Source organism: Vanessa cardui, chromosome 11, assembly GCF_905220365.1.
Source record: "Vanessa cardui chromosome 11, ilVanCard2.1, whole genome shotgun sequence".
In the NCBI taxonomy this organism is placed as follows: domain Eukaryota; kingdom Metazoa; phylum Arthropoda; class Insecta; order Lepidoptera; family Nymphalidae; genus Vanessa; species Vanessa cardui.
Genome location: NC_061133.1, coordinates 11,660,993 through 11,681,790, shown reverse-complemented (window position 1 = coordinate 11,681,790; position 20,798 = coordinate 11,660,993). Strand labels below are relative to the sequence as shown.

General features: G+C 33.5%; 1 protein-coding gene across 2 annotated transcripts in view; it reads right to left on the bottom strand.

Moving 5' to 3' along the window:
- Positions 1–20,798, bottom strand: part of LOC124533324 (serine/threonine-protein kinase NLK) — a 120,444-nt gene that overhangs the window by 14,187 nt on the left and 85,459 nt on the right. For both annotated transcript variants that reach the window (XM_047108523.1, XM_047108524.1), the window contains exon 4: positions 7,416–7,522. In XM_047108523.1, the coding sequence (XP_046964479.1) occupies positions 7,416–7,522 (107 nt within the window). The remainder of the gene's footprint in view (positions 1–7,415; positions 7,523–20,798) is intronic.

Below are 20,798 nucleotides of genomic sequence, written 5' to 3'. Positions count from 1 at the left end.
GTAACAAAATATTATATTTATTATTTGTTCAATAATAACATACATAATTGTACAACAAAAAAAGAACAGTTTTATGTACATAAATACGCAGTATTTGATTATTTAAGTTGAATTTTATACACAAAAAATACTATTTTTTTTCATTGTTTCACTTTTAGACAATGTAGCTGAAATTAAATCCAAATGATTTTTAGTATTCGTTATTTATTCATTTCAAATAAACTTCGAACTGCCACTTATAAAATGTTAACTTCAAAAATAATATATCATGAACAATTGGAGGGATCAAACATTGAAGGTTTAGGAAATAGTAAATTAGATTTCATTTAACACGAATAGAAAAACCGAAAATGAACAGACATCAATAAGACAAAGGAGAATTTTAACAATAAAAGACGTACCTACGAATATACGATATTTTAAATTACCTAATTGAAATTATTACCGTCGCAATTTACTTCACAGCGGTATTAAAACAATCGTCTATCAATTTTAAAACAGACCATTGAATATTGACATGTATCATAAACGTCATTGTTCATTTTACTCATCATCAACATTTAAATGAGACTCAATTGTTAGGAACCGGTTTAAATCCGAATCTAGTCAGAGTTAATAAAAAGAAAAAACAATTTCATCATATTATCCAAATCTGGTTCGATCCGCTTTCGGCGAGCCAATACCAGAATCTCAGTGTACCAGGGAAACGTAAAGTTCCGTACAGTTATACAGTTTTCCCCGAGAGTACATGTAAGAAAGATTCGAGTTAGGATATATGAGGCTACTTCCAACCGGCGCCAGATTTCCAAGTCATAAATTATAGATACCACGAACGTAGATTCTTTTTAACAGCCGCGTCTGTGATTCTTATCATTTTTGTTATTTGAAAGCATGCGGTTTTATAAAGCGTGATATAAAATTTTGTAAATAAAATAATTAATAACTACTCAACTACTGGATATAAAGTTTTTTTTATGAAAAATTTCGTATTCTCTCGGTATAATATGATGATAATGAAAAAATATATGCTACTAGATCTATATTGTTAGGAAGGTCTGGAGCATGGACGTGGAAGGATATAGAGGAAAGGAACCATAGAAACGATGGTTGGATTGTGTGAAAGACGATATGGCTGAAAAGAATGTTACTTGTGAGATGACATCAGACAGAGAAGTATGGAAGAAGACTTGCTGCGAAGAGCCTGAGTAAAAATTGCGATAAGAGCAGGAGGTTGAAGACTATTCGATATTTGTTGTTTTAGTGTTAGGTCGTCAGGAGTTTGGCGTAAGAAAGTATCCTTACTTGATTCTAAATATCATCATTCTAAAAGAAGCGAAAGAGTAACAGCAACAAAGTTACTTTCGCATTTATAGCATTAGTAAAGATTACTAACTTCCGAAAAAACGTTTAGGAATGTGAAAGAGCTATTACGCAATACATTTTCGTGGACATGTTGTGAAAACGTTAGCGGTTTTAAGACGGCAGGAGCATCAGACATCCGCGCCATCCCGCAGGAACGCGTACGCGTCACCGCTGAACCGTACAAAGCGGGCTGGATGCCACGTCAAAACAAATTAACGACACCTCACCACCTCCCGAGTTTAATTTCCCAGAGGAAGTAATATTTTCGTGTACCTGACGACAAACTCCTCATTTTCGAATTTAACGTGAAAATAAAATGTAATTTCGGAACAATATTCCTTCATTCGTATTGAAATCTTAAACAATTACACGCTTCCACAACATCGAATGTATCTACATACAGACATATATTTAATATAATTAAATATTCCCGGAACAAGCCCTATAGTTCAACGCCAACAAATCGCCTAGCGACCAATAGATTCAAAGTTCGATACTCGATCCACTTCCAACAGAAAAATAGACATTTTACGTTTTATTGAGAAAGTTATACGAAGCTCTTTAAATAACTATTTTAACAGGATACACAAAACGAGATGTGACGTCATACAGGTATAAACAGCATTTGGCTCGAAATACTAATTTCAATCACAAGTAAATTATTATTAATATTACGACTGCATTAATTCTCAATAGAACAATGTAGGATTAAGTTCAATATAAATGAGTTAGTAAATTTATATATTGAACAAACTATGGATTATTAGATCGTTTTTAAAATCAAGAATAATTCGTTAGTAAAGGTCTTAACTGCACATATAATATATCGTTACAATTCACACAAATATCTAATTGTACTACGAACACGATCTTGTCTGGTATACTGTTCTTCAATTGCCCTGTGACTCACGATACCTTGGAACATTAGCCGGAGGAGTTATGTACGCTGGGAGTCTTAACGTTTTGCGTCAGTCAAAGTCCATGATATTAAAGCTGACGTTTACACACATTAGTCTAACGGAACATGCGATGCACAGTACATTGCAACATATGAACTCATTTATAAATGCACATTTCCGTACCAGACTACAGTTTAGAAAAGCCTCTGTAAATTATTTTTGTTTTACATTATAGGCAAATAAGCTACCTGATCATCGCTTAAAGACATTGGAGCCGTCGTAATATTAACCGTTCCATACAACATCTATCCATCAACTAAGGGAACTAAGATGTTATGTCCCTTACATCTGTAAAGCTCACTGACTCTTCAAATTGGAAGACAACGATACTAAGTATTACTGTTTAGTGTAGAATGTGTTATTAGTCTTTCAATAAGCTCTACCAACAGGTAAAAATCATACAAGGCATTCGAGAAAGGCTAATAACATTTACATTACTTAAGTCTTAAGGTCTAAATTGTAACACAATGATTTATCTCTTTTATTAATTCAACATTTAAATGAAGAATACAGAGTACTTTTTAACTAAACACGTGAAATTGTTATTGTTAAACAAATCTATTAACAACGTTGTGATAATCTACACTGCCTCTATTATTTAAATCTATTTCATTAAGAAGTTAATTATTTAATATTGCATGTCTTATAAATATTTTTAAAACTTCCGCCAAGAGTTGAGCACAGGTCGACGCCCGCGCATCCGACCGCGACGATCAGCAGTCCTCACTCCTTGCGGGGACAAAGAGCTAAACTCATTTGATTATGGTCAACGTGATACTAATAAAATTTCACTTTATTTACTTATATTTTAGCGAATTTACTCCCTGACCGATGTATATTATTACATGTATTTATTACGTCTCCATCTGGAATTAATTTTTCAGTAAATCTACGCACTAGTGACCCGCGACCCGGCTTCGCTCGTTTGCATTACTATGACAACAGAATAAAAACTTCTAATATTATCAGTGTGTCTTTACTAAATTGTATATGTATTATATTTAAAAGCCTTCCTCTCGAAACACTTTATCCATTAAAAAAAACCGCATCAAAATCCGTTGCGTAATTTTAAAGATCTAAGCTTAAATAGGGGCATATAGACAGCATTAAGCGACTTTGTTTTGTACTATATAATAATGATGATGGTATGTTATCCAGGACCCAGCATACATCTAAGAAACATTCCATTACGATTAGTCCAGTGGTTTAGTTGAGATGACTAATATAATTAATCTGGTTATAAGGAAGAACTAGACGTGTCTTTTAAGTTTACAAGCCTTTGTTTCTTAGAAACAAATTTAAGGAAATAAACCGTTACACGTGATTTATTATTACGCTACTAACAAAAAAATAACGTCATAATAATTAACTCCAAAATTATGATTGATAAATTGAATAATCCCATTGATCAGTTACATAAATGAAAAAAAAAAGGGAAAAGTTAGTTATTAATTTCACGATTATAGTTGCGAGACATTTAGGAACAGTTGCTTCAATAATAAATCGAATAGTTGTTTTAGAATGTCTATGCATCAACGGCCTTGTTCAAAATCTACAAGAAATTTTAATCACTGGTATAGGTTTGAGATGAAATGCATCACGAATGTAAAGTGTATCGCACAAGGAATAACAGTACCGGGGTGTGATGTTTGCTCACGCACTGGCAGCAAACAACATTGCTTGCTCGTGCATCGCTCTCACGCTGAGGATGGAACGGCTTTCACAATTAACGCCCTGCATCACCGGGCACCGTTAGGGTGACCGCTTCGAAATGGGACGTTTTACAGTTGCGCTATCATGACCGATCGTCCTTTACAGACTTTACTACTACTACAATATATAATACGATAAAGGTAATCTTTTTAAATATCTATTGTACAATTTGCTAACATAACAGTTATTTAAGTCCTTAAATCAATATGAATTAAATGGTTACTGTATAAATCTTGACCGAGTGGAATGGCGGCAAAAATGCTAGCAGCATTTCCCCGTTGAATCGCAATTGCGATACTCTGGACAAGAAACGAAACAGCCCTCCTGTCACCAGTGCCAATAACCATAATATTTTCCTTTGTCAACTACTTTTGTCATAGAATGATATTATTTACTTTAGATTGAAAGTGTTGTATTCACAATGATTTATCGTCCCAAACATAAGTCGCTACAGTTGACAACAGTTCAATGAAACGTCATAGGACGTGACGTATTTAGACAGACATGGAATATTGAAACATCATCACATGTAACTCGGAACATTCAATCATCGAGGAGTTACAGCAAATTACAAATATTCCGATACTCACGACACAGAACACACAAATTGCTCAATATGAAGAGTTTTCAGCCATTGGGTCATTAGCGTCTTCTTAAATAAGTTAAAGAGACTGCAAGGTAGAGATTACTAAGCTATCGTTAAATTCCGGTTGCAACGCGTCAGGGAATTCTCTTTAAAGACTTCAAAGCACTACACGTATTCCAATGCCTTTGTCTTTGACGTCCTGAGATTTTATGTAACTAACACGAGACATTATATTTATCGTACCGACAAATCCGCTGACGTATATATAAATTAGGGAGATCCCAGTATAATAGCGTTTGGCGGTTAAAATTTCATCAACAACGATTCGTCGTCGACAATATCAATAAACAGATTAATTCTGGAACATTCAGTAATTTTAAGTCTCAATTCGAAAACGTCTTCGACATATTTCCATTAATTTAAAACAATAAATCACTAACTCGTTTTAGCAATAAATACGATACCCCAACGACCTACTCTGTTTAGTATTCTAAGCATCAGCTGAGACGTAATTGATATTTTAAATTTACTCCGTCGAGGCACTTGGAAAAGTGGTCTTGCGTACCGTGACCATTTATCACAATAAACCCCTAGTAGCTTATACTGAGGACCGAGCAGAGATTTCCTGGGTAGAAAAAATCTAGTACATAAATAACGCTAGCTACACACGCGTCGCAAAGACCGGGACGCCGGCCGCGCCGCATTTCCATAATTTCGCTCGTTACCGCCGCACAGGCTTTGCGATTATATCTCTTCGTTTCGTTGGATAAACAAAATTAATTAAGGCCTTTTTAACTAACTGGCCTTATTTAACGATTTTGAAATTTGGAATTATGTGAAACCGACCAATTAAAATAATCCTCTCACCGATGCAATTTTGGTAAATTGTTAACGGGTAAAATCAAAATTGTAAGAATATATGTATCCATGTCCAACATACTGTATCATTAATCTTACATAAAATTATGACGATGACAGCAGGCAGAATAATAGTAATAAAGACAAAGTAAGAACATTAATACAACAGACAATGTATATAGGTATATGACCTTAATTGTATGTTAGGTATTCAAGGATCAAAATATCTTCCAAGTACCTGAATATTATAAAAGACGAAGCCATCGGTGTAGCGATGGCTTACGAGTTGCGACCGAACGGACAGCGCATACATTATTAATATCGAACGAGCAACATTAGCATACCTACGTATACACCTAGCTCGGTGCTATCGACGAGACCGAAACGATCAACGGAAACTGTTGGTGCGTGCACAAATATACGAGTGTGAATTTTGCATCGACGTGATGGGACAGTTCGAATCGCGAGCCGAAATATACTTTAAACTTAAACGGTTAAAATTTACAATCACTAACAGGATATTTTGTACATGTTACTTTTTTAGTATAAATATTAAATTAATTGAAACATTACCTATGCTTTCATTTCTACTAACAATTATTAGAATCGTTAGTAAAATTAAGTCTGAGATGGCTTAGTGGCTAGAACGCGAGCATCTTAACCGATGTTTGCTGGTTCAAAGCCAGGCAAGCTCGACCGAATATTCATGTGCCTAATTTGTGTTTATAATTCATCTCGTGCTCGACGGTGATGGACAACATCGTAAGGAAACCTTCATGGGTCTAATATAATAAAAATTATGACACATGTGCATTCCACCAACTCGCATTGGAACAGCGTGGTAGAATATGTTCCAAATATTCTTCTCAAAGGAGGCCTCAGCCCAGCCATGGGAAATTTACAGGCCGTTTGTTGTGTAGTAAAATCATTCTATTTATTGAGTAATTTGGCCGTTGTTTTGCAATTTGTCATTTCAATTACCTTTATTAACGTAGTAATGTAGGCACATAATTTTTAGATAGTCGCGGGGCGCTGTCAAAGGACGCCTATCCTTTTACTTGAGCCGAGACCACTAAGGCAACTATAAAGTTTTTAATTAAACTCCGAGCGTCGGGAGCTTAACGATCGCATTTTTCTGGATTCCCTTCGCGCGTTTCACTCGAGGGAAATCTCTTGCTATCACAGGAATAATTGCAAGAATTAATAATATGAAATCGGGTGACGGAACGGCTGCGAAACTCTTTAAAAATACTAACGATCAGAATTAATTCGACAAAAAGATAATTAAAACGTGAATTGCAAGAATACCTTTAAGTTTCAGCATGAGCGTAGTTGAAAAGTTTTAGCTCTTAGTAGTTTAAATTGATTTAAGCCAGGTGGAAATGGAAAAAGCCGGTATAGAGCTAGTTGCTTTAACTTTACGAGTATCCTGGTCGTGGCCGTCGTACTCTCGGGAGCTGGTTTGTTTTAAACTTGAATTTATAGACGTTAAACTCAAAACGACGGGCTTGCTCCAGTCTCTGTATTCTCCAAAGGAAAATAACCCGAACATTGGCACGTACGAACCTTTTGTCATAATTAATTTGATAAAATTTTACCTTTGTTTATGACCACACTCAATTAGCAAAGATACCAAATCATATTGTATTAATTTCATTCCATAAATTTGAATCTCGTTGTTACATATTTGTATTTTATTTAATTGTATTTCATCTAGACAAACGTTGTTGATATTAAATTAAAATATAAAAATAATGTTACTTTAACTGTTAGTTTTTAGACGAATATAAGTAATAATGAAAAATAATTTCGGCGTTACTTTATGAAAGTTATAAGTGAAAATTAATCCTAACTTACATCAGCTTTCGCAAAATTTTCCTCGAGCCATTAAAGCGTTATTTCAAAAGCATTCCAGTATAATGAAATATTAAACAAACCTCTGAGTATTTGGTAGAGGAAGACTTTGATGTGGTCGGCGGACAGGTGTTGGGGCGACACGATTATCTTGTGCAGGTCGCTCTGCAGCAGCTCCGTGATTACATAACTGGTTTGTTATCATTAAGGAAATTATACGAAATAACATCTGAAATAAATACATTATTAGAATACACAGAAACTTATTCGTATTGGAGAAACATCCCCAAAGAACGATAATTGCCAAATCAAATAAAATCAAAATATACTTTATTCACTTCTGAATCGTCATTTAAAAACTATTGTAAGTGAAGCTACCACCAGTTCGGAAAGTAGATTCCATCGAGAAGAACCGGCAAGCACAGATGATAATCTTTTCCCACATTTAAATATACAGTCATGTTAGTATTATTGGATATACATAGTCATTATTGGTTACTAGTGACAAAATACCTTTACGTAATATAATTTATGTACATTAGTGTAAAAAAGACAATAATTCAATATTTACGTGAAACTAAACGACTATTAAAGCATCAAAATAAATAATGAAACGATGTAATTAACAGTGAAATGAATTCACGGGCACACATAATTGCTTACATTATAGGCAATTGCAAATTTGCAACACCAATCGGACATCGCATAATCACATCTAGCATTAATTCGAGCGGTTTTGCCCATTACAGCAGTAATAGGACTTTCACAAACAAACACGTAACGCGCAGGTAGCGCTAATGAGCACAAAACCATCGAAATTTAGTTAGCATTGGATGTGGGAAACGCAAGGCGTAATATAAACACCCACAGAGGGTGTTTTCCATGGAGTTCGGAATGTCCCATCCCTTGGGTTCCGAGGCACGGAATTCTGAGGACCGACGGCCGTCAGTGCTGTCTCGCTTATCTGCGCTAGGTACGCCCCCAGTGGCCATTACCAAAATTACAGGACAAGCTACCTGCGGAATTATGCAGCACTTGTTGCGGTTAGTTCCGAAACTCAAGGTCTCGAGGAATTCTGTCTAATTCATATACATTTCCATTCGCTGGAAACATAGAAGATATTTTCAAGTTATTATTTTTGTTTATATTCTTGAGAGGGAGCTTTAATCACTTTTAGCTCAGTAAGTATATGACAATTCTCAAGAAATGTTTTCTATTTTTTACCTTTGACTCCAAGTCATAAGTAACGAAATAAATATGCCCACTGAGACTAGAGATATTGCGATACATATAATATTTATATTTCACCGTACAAAATGGGAATTTATTGCCCTTGAAACCTTGACATATAAGTCAGTATTAACTTACCATATAAGTCACTATTACCCTTGACAGATATGTTTCCATATATCAACTACCGCAGTGGATATAATATTTAAGAGTCATATCCCAGTCTATAACAGAGATATACGATGACGTCACAGTATTGATAAATCATCTAAAGCCTGGATAAAAGGCCTTTACACACAATATATGAATAATTAATAAAATTTACATAACTTTCAGAGATCAAATGTGAGGATATTTTCTGGATATTTTGTATAAACACTACTACATTCTTGTATATATTATATGAATATCTAAACGTTTAAGCAGAATATACTAAATTGACTACAAATTTCTTTAACAATGACAAAACCTGATACAAAAATATTCACAAAGTGAAATGAAATCTCAAAAATACATTGAAATCCTCAAAAGAATTATAAAACAAAGGAAATCGCTTTTCAAATACAATAAAAAAAAGAGTAGAGTCACAAAACAGACACTCGTCCAAAAGAAAAGGTCCGTAGACAGTAATAAATAACCTTATGTCAGGTAACTTTTGACCTATATCTTGCAACAAAAAGAGAATCCACTAGCCGTTTCCAAGTGAATATAAAGATGCATGTTCTATCGTGTGAACGTTGAATGCAAATTCTATTTGATATATTGCACCTAAGAAACAACATTCTAGACGGACACCTATAGATTATTCCAATGGTAGTAGGAAAATAGGTAAACAAACCCAGACGCCTTTCCTAATATTCCTTTGCTAATAACTCAGCTATATTGTGCACTACTAAGATAACACAACAATATAACACTTAATAACTTATTTCCTTTCCTATGAGTCGAGAATTGAGAATTTACAGGCTGTTGTTGTTTGTTGTTGTTGTTGTATAATGCTTTATAACTTATTTGCACTTTAATCTTACTTCCAAAATTCCGATAACAGATTCATCGATGTTCAAAACGCCATTTTTTCACAAATCCGTATTGAATATCATAGATTAATCAAGCTCTCGACCAATTAGATCGCATCAATTCGTTGTGAACTGTTGTTTATTTGGCGTTTCTCCTCTTATGGTTCGAATGGAGTATATACGTGTTTGATATTATTATTGTTATTATACCATGCGAGTAAATAAAAATTCTTAACTGGTTACACGTCTAACGTTGATCGTAACTGTTCGTCAGCTACAGATCATTAAACCCAGGTTCGAATTCCGCTGCGATTGCAGAAGTTAAGTATACAACAGACTGCTTCGAGAAGCATGTAAAGATATCATTACTGTTTCTAATATCTAAAAAACTGATTATTTTTTCCTGTATGGGTATGTGTGTATTTGCGTTTATAATTTGGATCGTGTTGTGCAGAAATGTATCAAGCCTCGCAAAAACCAATGAGTTTTCAAGATTTGATAGAGAAAACTACACTATATGACATTAACCTTGTAACTTAAATTACCTATATATGTTTATACATATAATAATATATTGAAAAATAAAGACATTTTACAACTTTTTTTTTGTCCATTGTCCATTAATACACATCCGTCTTGGTCGTATATTTTTTATTATTGAGAATAAACTAAAATATTAATTTGTAAGCTGGCCCTTTTTGTATTTTATCCGATACCAACTAAGCTGAACCGCAAGATCTAGTCTTACGTTTGCTAGCAAGGTTCGGTCCGACCTAACGAGCGCATTTCGTAAGCTACGCGCGTTTATTTCGACTAATGAAAGGTAAAGGTTATCCACAAAGTCAGTCGGTACATCAGACCTTCGTAATAAACCAACTTTCTTTTTTTTTTACGTGAAAGAAGCTGAGTAATCACGTTTCAATTGCTAAGACTGACGTAAATCTTAATTGTTCTTTTGATACTACTTGGAAATTCGTAAAGTTTATTACAAAGGAGATAAAGATAAAAAAGACTTGTTTTATTGATAATTGTCCCTAATATTATCAATATCCGAGAATTTTTATTGATTGATTAAAACCGTTAAGACTCCTAAACTATCACAAACATTAACATAATTAGGACAGTATTAATTTACAGTTCGCTAGAAAGAAATCTCGTACATAAATAAAACTTGTTAATGTCTAAACACAGTTGCAACATACGTAGTGTGAATTGTGTACAATTAAAATTCGTATATTGAGTAATGAGTAGGAAATGAAGGGACTTCTATTCTCTTCTTTTATCACTGGAACTCCCGAAAAGCGAAAGGAAACATAAAAGCGAGGGTTCCACGTTTAAAACTGCTAGGGGATGCGCCCTCGTGGCGTCGTAGTGGGCAGACGTAATTATTTACAGAGGGGCTGAGATTCCAACCCCTTAGATGTGTTCAATGTTGGACGTTGTTATAACCCTTATTGCATTAGACACAAGATCTATAATGCGCGATACGAATGTGAATATTGCTATACAGTACATTTGGAGGACACAAAGGGCATGCTTCAAGCGTCTATGACTTGTTGCGTTACTTAGAGTTATATTTTGTGAAAGGTTAAGAGATTACAATAATTTAAGAAAAGACTTCCGACCCAAAATGGTAATGGTATTTATAAATTATATATTTTATGAAAAGTTTCATCATAAATACTAAAAATATCAAGAACTTTCGTGTACCGCTTATTACAAAAAAAGGACTTTCGAGGGACTTTTACAAACTCTGAAATTCACAACGAATTATTTATAAAAAATTAAATGCAATATTTAGCAAAAAAAAAGTAAATACATATATTTACATGTTTTATTTTTCGTTTCTTCAAAATGAAACTCCTCACTGAAAATTTACTTAAAAACCAAGATATTCCCCTTCGTAACGCGAAGTCGGTAATCTGCGACGTCATAACTTTCGATGTGTTTGACTTAGAAAGTCTAAGTTGGCACGGGTCTCATCGAAGATAATTGTTGTTCATGAATAAGTTCGAGCTCATTTATGACATTTACAACAAATACATCAAATAATTAATTTTCATATATGAATAATTATTACAAGTATCATTTATATTCATTAACTAGTTCAATTTCAAAGAAGATTTTTGAAAATAGAATCAGATTCTTTTGAGACGTATATTTTTCATAATTATTTTTTCGCCTATGGTTGTTGGCGCCGTAAGAAATATTAACCAACGCGTATAGTTAATTTCTGGCATAACCAACGCGCCATTAACCATTGGAACGAAGATCTTATGTCACTAATGGCCTAGTAATACTGGCTTACTAACTGTAAGCCAGTACTAAGTGCTAAGTGTAATTCTGTTTGGCGATAAATATATCATGATAGACCTATACAAAACTGCTAACACAAAGAGCTCGAATCAAGTGATTATAATGTTTAGAACAGTAGATTTCCGCACTTAACTCACTTTTCACTTTATCGTACATGTGATGTTATATACTCTACAATCTTTCTCAGTATATATCAACTAACACCATAACATTTTTTATATAATACAACTACTAAATCTTGATAATTTCGCGTTCAAACAAACAGACTATACAATTTTATCATATTATGAAAATGAAAATATATTACATATTCTACATATACAAATAAAATCCGTCTGGTGATATAAAAGTCGCTGGTTCCATCCTGACCCCTTGAGTTATTGTCGTCCCCACTTGTAGCATAGGCTTTAATTAGAGGGATAATTCCTTAAATTTGGGCATTGCTACTATAATCCTAAAAATAGTAATCCTTTTGTAGATATGTTGTGTGTATGTCAGATATTTCAGAGGGTATTCCAGCGGTATGCGTCCATTAGGTCTCTTGGATAAACGAAAAATACCTGACCCAACAACTATACAGTCTGCTTGATTTCATTAATATTTGTACAACTAAAGTAAATAATTTAAAACCTGTTTTGAGTATAATATGAAATATTAATCGTTTATCAACACTTATGTGTACTATAAACGAAAGTACGTGTATTGTAAATTCAATTGAAATAGACTGAAACGATAAAATAAAGACGATGGAAAGTAATTGGACATTGATACAGGCTCATGGGATGGGATTTTCATTGGCTCCTAATCAAAACCTAAATATATATACTATCATATATGCACTCAAATAGATTTTTACAGGGACTTGAAAATATAACGAGATATAATATCTATAAAGTCTCCATATAAATTCTGTTAAGTACCAAGTTTTTACAATAGGTCTGTAAACTAAAATGTTAACACGCTGACTAAATACATATATTTAAAAAAGCAAGTTAGTACAAATATATGTAATAAACATAATATTTCGTATTTGTGTTACGCACTAATCCAATTCAAAACACGAAGAGAAACAGAAAACATATAATAACAGGAACAAAGGATATAATATCTTAAATCTCATCGTCGGTAGTCATTGAGGATATAAGAAATTGTTAAGTGGCAATATCTATGGACGGAGGTGATCGCTTACCATCAGGTGCACTTTGACCAACGGCTTCATATTACAGATTAAAAAAGAAAAAGTTAGTTTAGTTAACAATACGTGAATTTTAGTTTCTAAAGTCTAAGGTAATCAGAAACAATCTGAACGCAATAAAAAATGGCAAGTTGAGTCGCTGCCCTTATCTATCCTGTCAATCGGAAAAAACCAAAACATTGTCGATGGTACATCTGTCATGACAATTACAAACGAAATAAAAAAACTGTCAAAGTGACGGAAATGTCATCAAATCAAAACGGAAGTGGATAGTATCGATTCATCGACAAGCTGCTAACGGACCGTTTCCGAGTCATTATTATAGACAAAGCAATAAATATTGACCATAAATTCAGCCTTGAAAACATAGCAACAACATTAAAACATAATACAAATATATTATACTCCTAACATCTACTCAAACCCTCCTAAGTACTTAATTGCAAAAATGTTAACAGATTAAAACTGATATTTGATGTATACAAAAACAATTAAATACACTACCAATATAACGCATCGATATTATTTAAGAATCAATTGAAAATAAGTTTAGAAAACCGCACTTTTATTAATGTACCTACTTAATTTGTATTGAATTTTTTTGGTTATTAAAATGATACTTATTTTTCTTTTCAGAATGACAAAATATCAAAAAGCTTGGAAGTATTTTCGTTGTATATTGTCAACGTACTGAAATTGAACGTATACATATTAATGCTACGAGCGCACGGCACATCTAGTGCACTCTCTGCTCTGAGGTTAGGATGCACTTGTGTTTACTGAAGCACGATGTGGCGGCGGCTGGGCCGGATGCGGTGCAGCTGTGCACCCGACCACTTTAAACCCGAATATGTTAACAAAAAACCTATATACGTAAGTTTCACAATAATAGAATCTATAGTAACGTAATAAGGAGGAAATATAATTTTTTATTTTAAACGACTTATGTTAAAATCGACGTGCCGATTTTGATTGAAAAAAGTGATTCTTCGTACAATATCGATAATTCCATGTTAAACTGTGAGAAACTACAATACTGATTTGATTTATTTTTATATACTGAAGGAGAACGAAACTATGACTTTTTATAATTAAATCTTAAACCAAACACTTTCGAAATCTATATAATAACAATTAGGTACTAGATAGTAATAATATGTAAAAATTTAATCATTTTTAACTAGAATTGACATATGTGTTTGACGTGCATTGTCTTCATAATAAAAATAAAAACAGAAAATATATTTTTTTTTAAATCTTCTTGCATTCTAAATGCAGCTAAAATAAATCATATTTTCAAATTGTATATGTACAACACATTTTGTGTATATAACTAGAACGTACCAGCTGATAACTTTCAGGACGTTTCATATTTTTAAGGTATTGTAAGGACTTTTGCACTGCATATCCTTCACATAAAATTTAAATAATATAACCACATAAAATAAAATTTAATAACCGGCTCTGATAAATTAATTGTTATGGCAATATAAATTTTCTAAACAGATTGAACGCGTCCTTAGGATCTGGTCTCGACAGTGTTATTTTTGTAAACTTTTTTAGAGACGATACGAGTAAAATTACAAAGTTTTTGAATCGTTGTTTTTATCTCTATGAAACTATTAAAATATTATGTAAATATTTCGATAATAATAAGAATGCCTCGTTGGTGTTCTACCTTGTTATAAGGACAAATTACGAGGTTCTGGATTCAAAGCCCAGGACATCAGCATGATCACCTATCAAAAAGAAACATTTTTGAAAACAACTAGATTAGCTTCTGTTACGTATACTAAGTTGCAAGTTCTTTATTTTGTTTTATATTGAACTCTATAAACGATATTGATATTTATAAAACTTTATCTGTCCGGCGAAGGAGAGACGGTTGGTTATCGGACATCTTACTCATGAATCTCATGACCGATAAATCATTAACCGCACGCTCCGTCTGCTAACAGCTTGCATACAAATTACATTTTTTTATGTATACAATTACTTAATGTTTTAAATTTATTGATACTTATATATAGTTATTTTATAGAATATAAGCTGATAAAGATATATCCGGACAAGTGATTTATCCTTACTCAGATCGGATGTGTGGCTTGCCCATATAAGGAAAATTTATAAGAAAATTTATAAATGAACCGCTGATATATTCAAATTCCCTGTATTATATTTATTTAGAATCAATTATTAACTTACAAATTTAATGCGAGCGCTTTGAGATCGATCATTATCAACATTCGTGTTGGTTAACTGTTAATTCGAAGCATTACATTTAAATGCATGCGTACGTCCAGCCGATTTCGTGGCATTGTTTAAAAACGGACTGTCCGATTCAAAACAATGAGCATTTCATCAGCTAACCTGCGTCCATTCTCAATTACCGTAGCAGATTCATGAATATTCTCGAGTCGAATCACAAAGAACGATACGTAGCAGCGTCGACGCAATTTCTTGCTCGCATTCTTACCGTCCGATGCTCTAAACTAGAATGCTTTTCATAAAACAGGGCAAAACGGTGACATTGATAGATCATCGACACTGACGTCTGACGACAAGAACTCGTTTCGAAGCGGAATATTTGTATTTGCATAAAACGTACTCGAATAATGGAAAGTGTTTGAACGTGGGTACAATCATTCGAAAATTAAACGTTCATAATTGTAGAAGCTAAAATAAAATTGTAATCTTTATTAATATCATAAATGAGAAAGTTTGTCTATCTATCTGTCTGTCTGTCGGTCTTTCACGACCAAACCGCTGAATCAATTTGATGAAATTTAGTATGAACCAAACTTAAACTCCAAGAAAGGACGAGGTTACTTTTTTGCCAAACACATGACATCAACACGGGAGCAAAGCCGCGAGCGACTGCTAGTAAATATTACAATATTTATTTATTCTAAAACAAAATATCACTTAAGAGATGTCAATTGAAAAAAATACTTTTGTCAAATCCAGTTATTAAGATTATGTCCAGTGGAAAAGCACTAAAAACTAACACGCTGTTTGGAACGATTTCCTCAATCAAATGTTGATTAAAGGAAAAAGTTATCGAATATCGATACTCAGAATTTACGCTAAATAATACCTATTATTTTAATGACAAACCAGTGTTCATTTTCCCTCTGATTCTAAATGATATCAATAGATGAACTTCCTTTTTTTCTATAAAGGCAGATCAAAATTTTCACCTACAAAATAAGAACTAAGTGTACACGGTATAGTCTGGAGAACAAGATCTCGAATGTCAAAGAGTGAGATGCGACTGGAATTATTACGAAATTGAAACATATCACGTTAGTCATAATTCGGTTACCACATTTTACGAGTGAGTTTGAAGCATATAGGTGAGTTCTTACAATAAAGCGCTGTTATAAACGATGTTTTCGACGTCGAAATTCGTTGCTACTTTGTTTTCGAACCAACACAAAACGGTATCTGGTATAATCTGGCCGAAATACTGAACATAAAAAATAAAATTAACATTAAAGAGCAAATAAATGCCCCACAAATATTAAAAGATTAGAAATATGCCACGCTTTAGAAGCACTTTCGTTTTTAATACGGTTAAGTGTTGGTACATTAATGGAATTCATTAAATGTTGGCCTTATTTTATAAATATTATAAGCAACCGGCAGAGGCCGAGGCATATGCGGCAAGTAAACGTAAAAGCAGGCAAAGGTCGGAGTTCGGACGCTGATGAATAGACCCACGGCCGTAGTGGCACACGACCGAGCAATACATCTGATTCAAAGAAATTTTATATTTGAAAAGCGAATTCCATAAATAAATTATACGATATACTTATGAATTTTTTAAAAATATTACATACAATATATCAAATCTCTTCTATTAAAACCAAAGTTTGCGATTGGGTAAAAAGGACAAAGACGTTTACAATGAATGCTTGCAGAGCCTATGTTAATACTTGCTATGGGACTTCAAACAGTACAGACAAGGGAAATTTCATCAAACGATCAACATTTTCGAAGATTTTTTTGTATGAAGTAATTTTCGTAAACAAGGATAATAAACAACATTTAGTTCTCGCCGAGAAATATTGCTTTTACGTCAAGAAACGGCGTCGACGAGTTAAAGCAACAAAGTTCCGTCGGCGTCAGTCTCCTACGCCACTAAATTATCAGCAGGATGTTAATCTAGACAAAGCAATTCACTTTGTGCGATTGAAAAAAGGAAGAAAAGTGCCGAGCGTCCGAAGGTAATGCTTTATAAAACGCAAATATATCTAATGTATGAAACTCTGTTAATAAATATTTTGAATTACACGATAATACGCAATGATTTATATTGTTATTTTTTGTATTAATAATTCGATAGTCGACTTAAGTAATATCATTTTCTTAGTATTGAAAAGTAAACGTCGAAACAAATTACGAAATCGAACAGTCAGATGGTTAAAAATTCAACTACATTTTGGTTTTAGGAAGAAATATTCCAAGCAACATTTCGAATCTAATTTCAGAAGTATTCCAGCAAAGGGATAACTCGCTCATCACAGTTCTGACAACTAAAGATTTAAAACATGATCCCCCTTCATTACGTCGGCAGCATGTTTACACGAGGAGAGACGTTTTTATTCGCATTTCTGACATACTCGTAACGCCTACCCCAGTTTTTAACTGACAAGACTTAACAGAACGAACGAGTATGTGAACGTCGGTCATAACGATGACATAAACCAAGCTACGATACTAAATTTTTACATCAAATTAGAGGATATTAGAGTTATATGTCTCGAGTATTTAGCAGTAAAGCATTCCGTTCCACGATGTTATTTAGTAGTGGCTTTGAAGAGACAAAAAAAATTAAAAGGGACAGCGCCATTTCTAAAATTAGAAGATATATATTTTCTCTTTGTTCGCAATAAATGAACTTGGCTATAAATAAGCTGATGTATAGTCGTGAATCACATTTGTACATTGCCATACAAAATTATCTCTGGATAACCAAAAACAAAGGCGCAATGTAAACGAAATCGGAATCTCTAATGAGTCACAAAAATAAAGTTCATAACCTTCGGCGGGAGTCGCAATACGGTAGCGTTTATCTAAAGCCTATCGGGCAAGTTTCCAAGGCGTTGTGAGGGGTGGAGTGTTCTAGAGAGGAGACAAGATGCCCCTTCGGTCATCTCATGCCAAGTGCCCCCGGCATCTAAGCTCGCTTATGGGTTCCGGGAAATGTGTCACAAAATTTTGATGCTAATTTCATATTCGTTTACAATTAACAATTCGTATTATGTATGATAATTTAAAAAGGACTTCGACTTTCGAAAACTTTGACTCTCTTATGATTGACCGTTACATTTTTGTAAAGTACTAAATACGAAAAAATATTCAGTATTATTTCTTTTAAAAATACTTGAGATGTAAAATCTAAAGTTAATATAAATGAATAAAAAATAGAACATAGATTATAAATGTCTTTTATCCTAACAACCACCAAATTTTGCTTAAAATAATAGATTCATGGACTAGTTAAACATTAAAAAATTGTGATCTTTGTTCCATTCATATCATATTTATTTTTATTTCACAAAATATATCTGTTTCACGGACGTGTTGTGGATCTTTACGAACAAAACCTTTACGTAAACATTTCTACATATATGCATATAAAGTTGGTAGTTAAAGATAGTTCGGAAGAGGAAATTGTAAATAAACACTATGCAGACCCACTCCGACCCATGAGGATCGTACGTTGAGGCAATAAACACATACCTACATTTGAATCTAATTTCAGAAACTTGTACCACTTAATTCGATTAAATATTCTAGCTCTAATCTTTAAATTTAAAAACAAAATAATCTCGAACATACGAGAACATTTCAAGTCTTTTAATTTGCTATTAATAGTACATACTAGTAAGTATAAATTGAAAATATAGTGCAAGTAAGAGAACATAATTATAGAAACAAAATAAGTTTACTAACATAACATGACGGGCACAACATAGAAGCAACGCATCGTAAAAATATAATAATGCTGAAAAGCGTCACATAAAACTTTGGAGCACTTCCCGCTCAATATTTCCTAAGGCAGAGAAGTCATTTAAAATTAAAGATCACATTTAAAATTTTACTAGTACTCCAGGAACAAAAGATCTATTTATACAACAGACAAAAAAACAGCAGCCTGTAAATTGTAAAGCTGCTGGGCCAAGGCCTCTTTGAGGAGAAGGTTCGGAACTTATTCTATCACGCCGTTCTGCCACATGTGTATTCTAGGTGGAATACACATGTGGCAGAATTGCTATGAAATAAGACACATGCAGATTTCCTCACGAGCCTCCTCCTTCATTCTCATTAATTTCCTTCCTTCATTTCCTCCTTCACCGTCGAGCACGAAATGAATTAGAATCACAAATTAAGCACATGAATACTTGGTGGTAGTGGTGCTTGCCTAGGTTTGAACACGCAATCATCGGTTAAGATGCTCGTGTTTTAACCACTGGGCTATCTCGATCTATTTATATTCAGATGAAATTCCTAGAGATATTCTATCGTGCGGAACCTTGACATCCAGAACATTCGCGTCGAAAGTAATAAAAACAGAAGGGTACAAATTTAATCCGGCCCTAGATGGGATTCGCCCGAGAGACAGCGTTAGCGAAATTGCTTGAATACATTAGCAAGGGCCGCCCTATCTCAACAACTTACTGTCTAAGTAAGGTAAGCCTGCGTCTGAACTGCCTACGCATTTCTCTTATCAGTGATTACGTCAACGATAGCATCAGCGATGCTTACTTAATCCTAATTTCACTATTTATTTGTTTTACGTTGATTAACTTGTTTATTCGTGGATATTTTGATAAAACATTAAATGGAAACACTGAAATTGTTCGAGATAAGATTACTACTTAGTATACTGATTAACATACATTTGAAATACTGATTGTCTTCTGTTATATTGTATCAGAGATTTGAAAAGAAATTCAAATAAAGAATTCTATATCTAGTGAGTAATGTTCGAGTACGCATACCATAACTCCGATGTTGTATTATTAAACATAATAAAGTTACGGTAACTATAACGGAGGCTGTATACGACAATATTCTTTTTAAACGTTCAGTTGCTAATAAAGGCAAGGTTTAATGTTTCACGAAGGTCTTAAAGGTACGTTATGAAACGACGTAGTTTTAAGAGACGCTTTGGTGGCGATAACAGAAAGAATAACACGTTAACAACGACCTATTCAATTTCTAGAGAGTTCGTTTATTTTTATTTTATTTTATTGGAATGTAATTAAATGAACTACCATTTAATTGTTTTATATGCATACTAGCGACCCCTCCCGATTTCGCACGGGTGGACATAAGTTTTTTTTATTTATTTCTTTTGTAGTTTTTTTTCGACATGTTTAACAAAGATCGTTCTATTTTAACTTACTTACACAAAAACCTAAATAAATGATATAGCTAAACCTTCCTTATGAATGCCTCTTTCTATTAGTGAAAACCTCATGAAAATCCGTTCAATAGTTTTGGAGCTTATCGCGAACGTACAAACAGATAGATGCAGCCGGGGGACTTAGTTTTATAATATGTAGATAGCATTTAGAGGCTATTGCTTCATTAGTAACTGATGTACGAGTCGGTAGCTACCCAGACAAGCCCAAAACTAACAATAAAAAAAAGTTTGTCAGACTTTCGGAGTTCAGAACCGTTCGTGAGCATTCTAT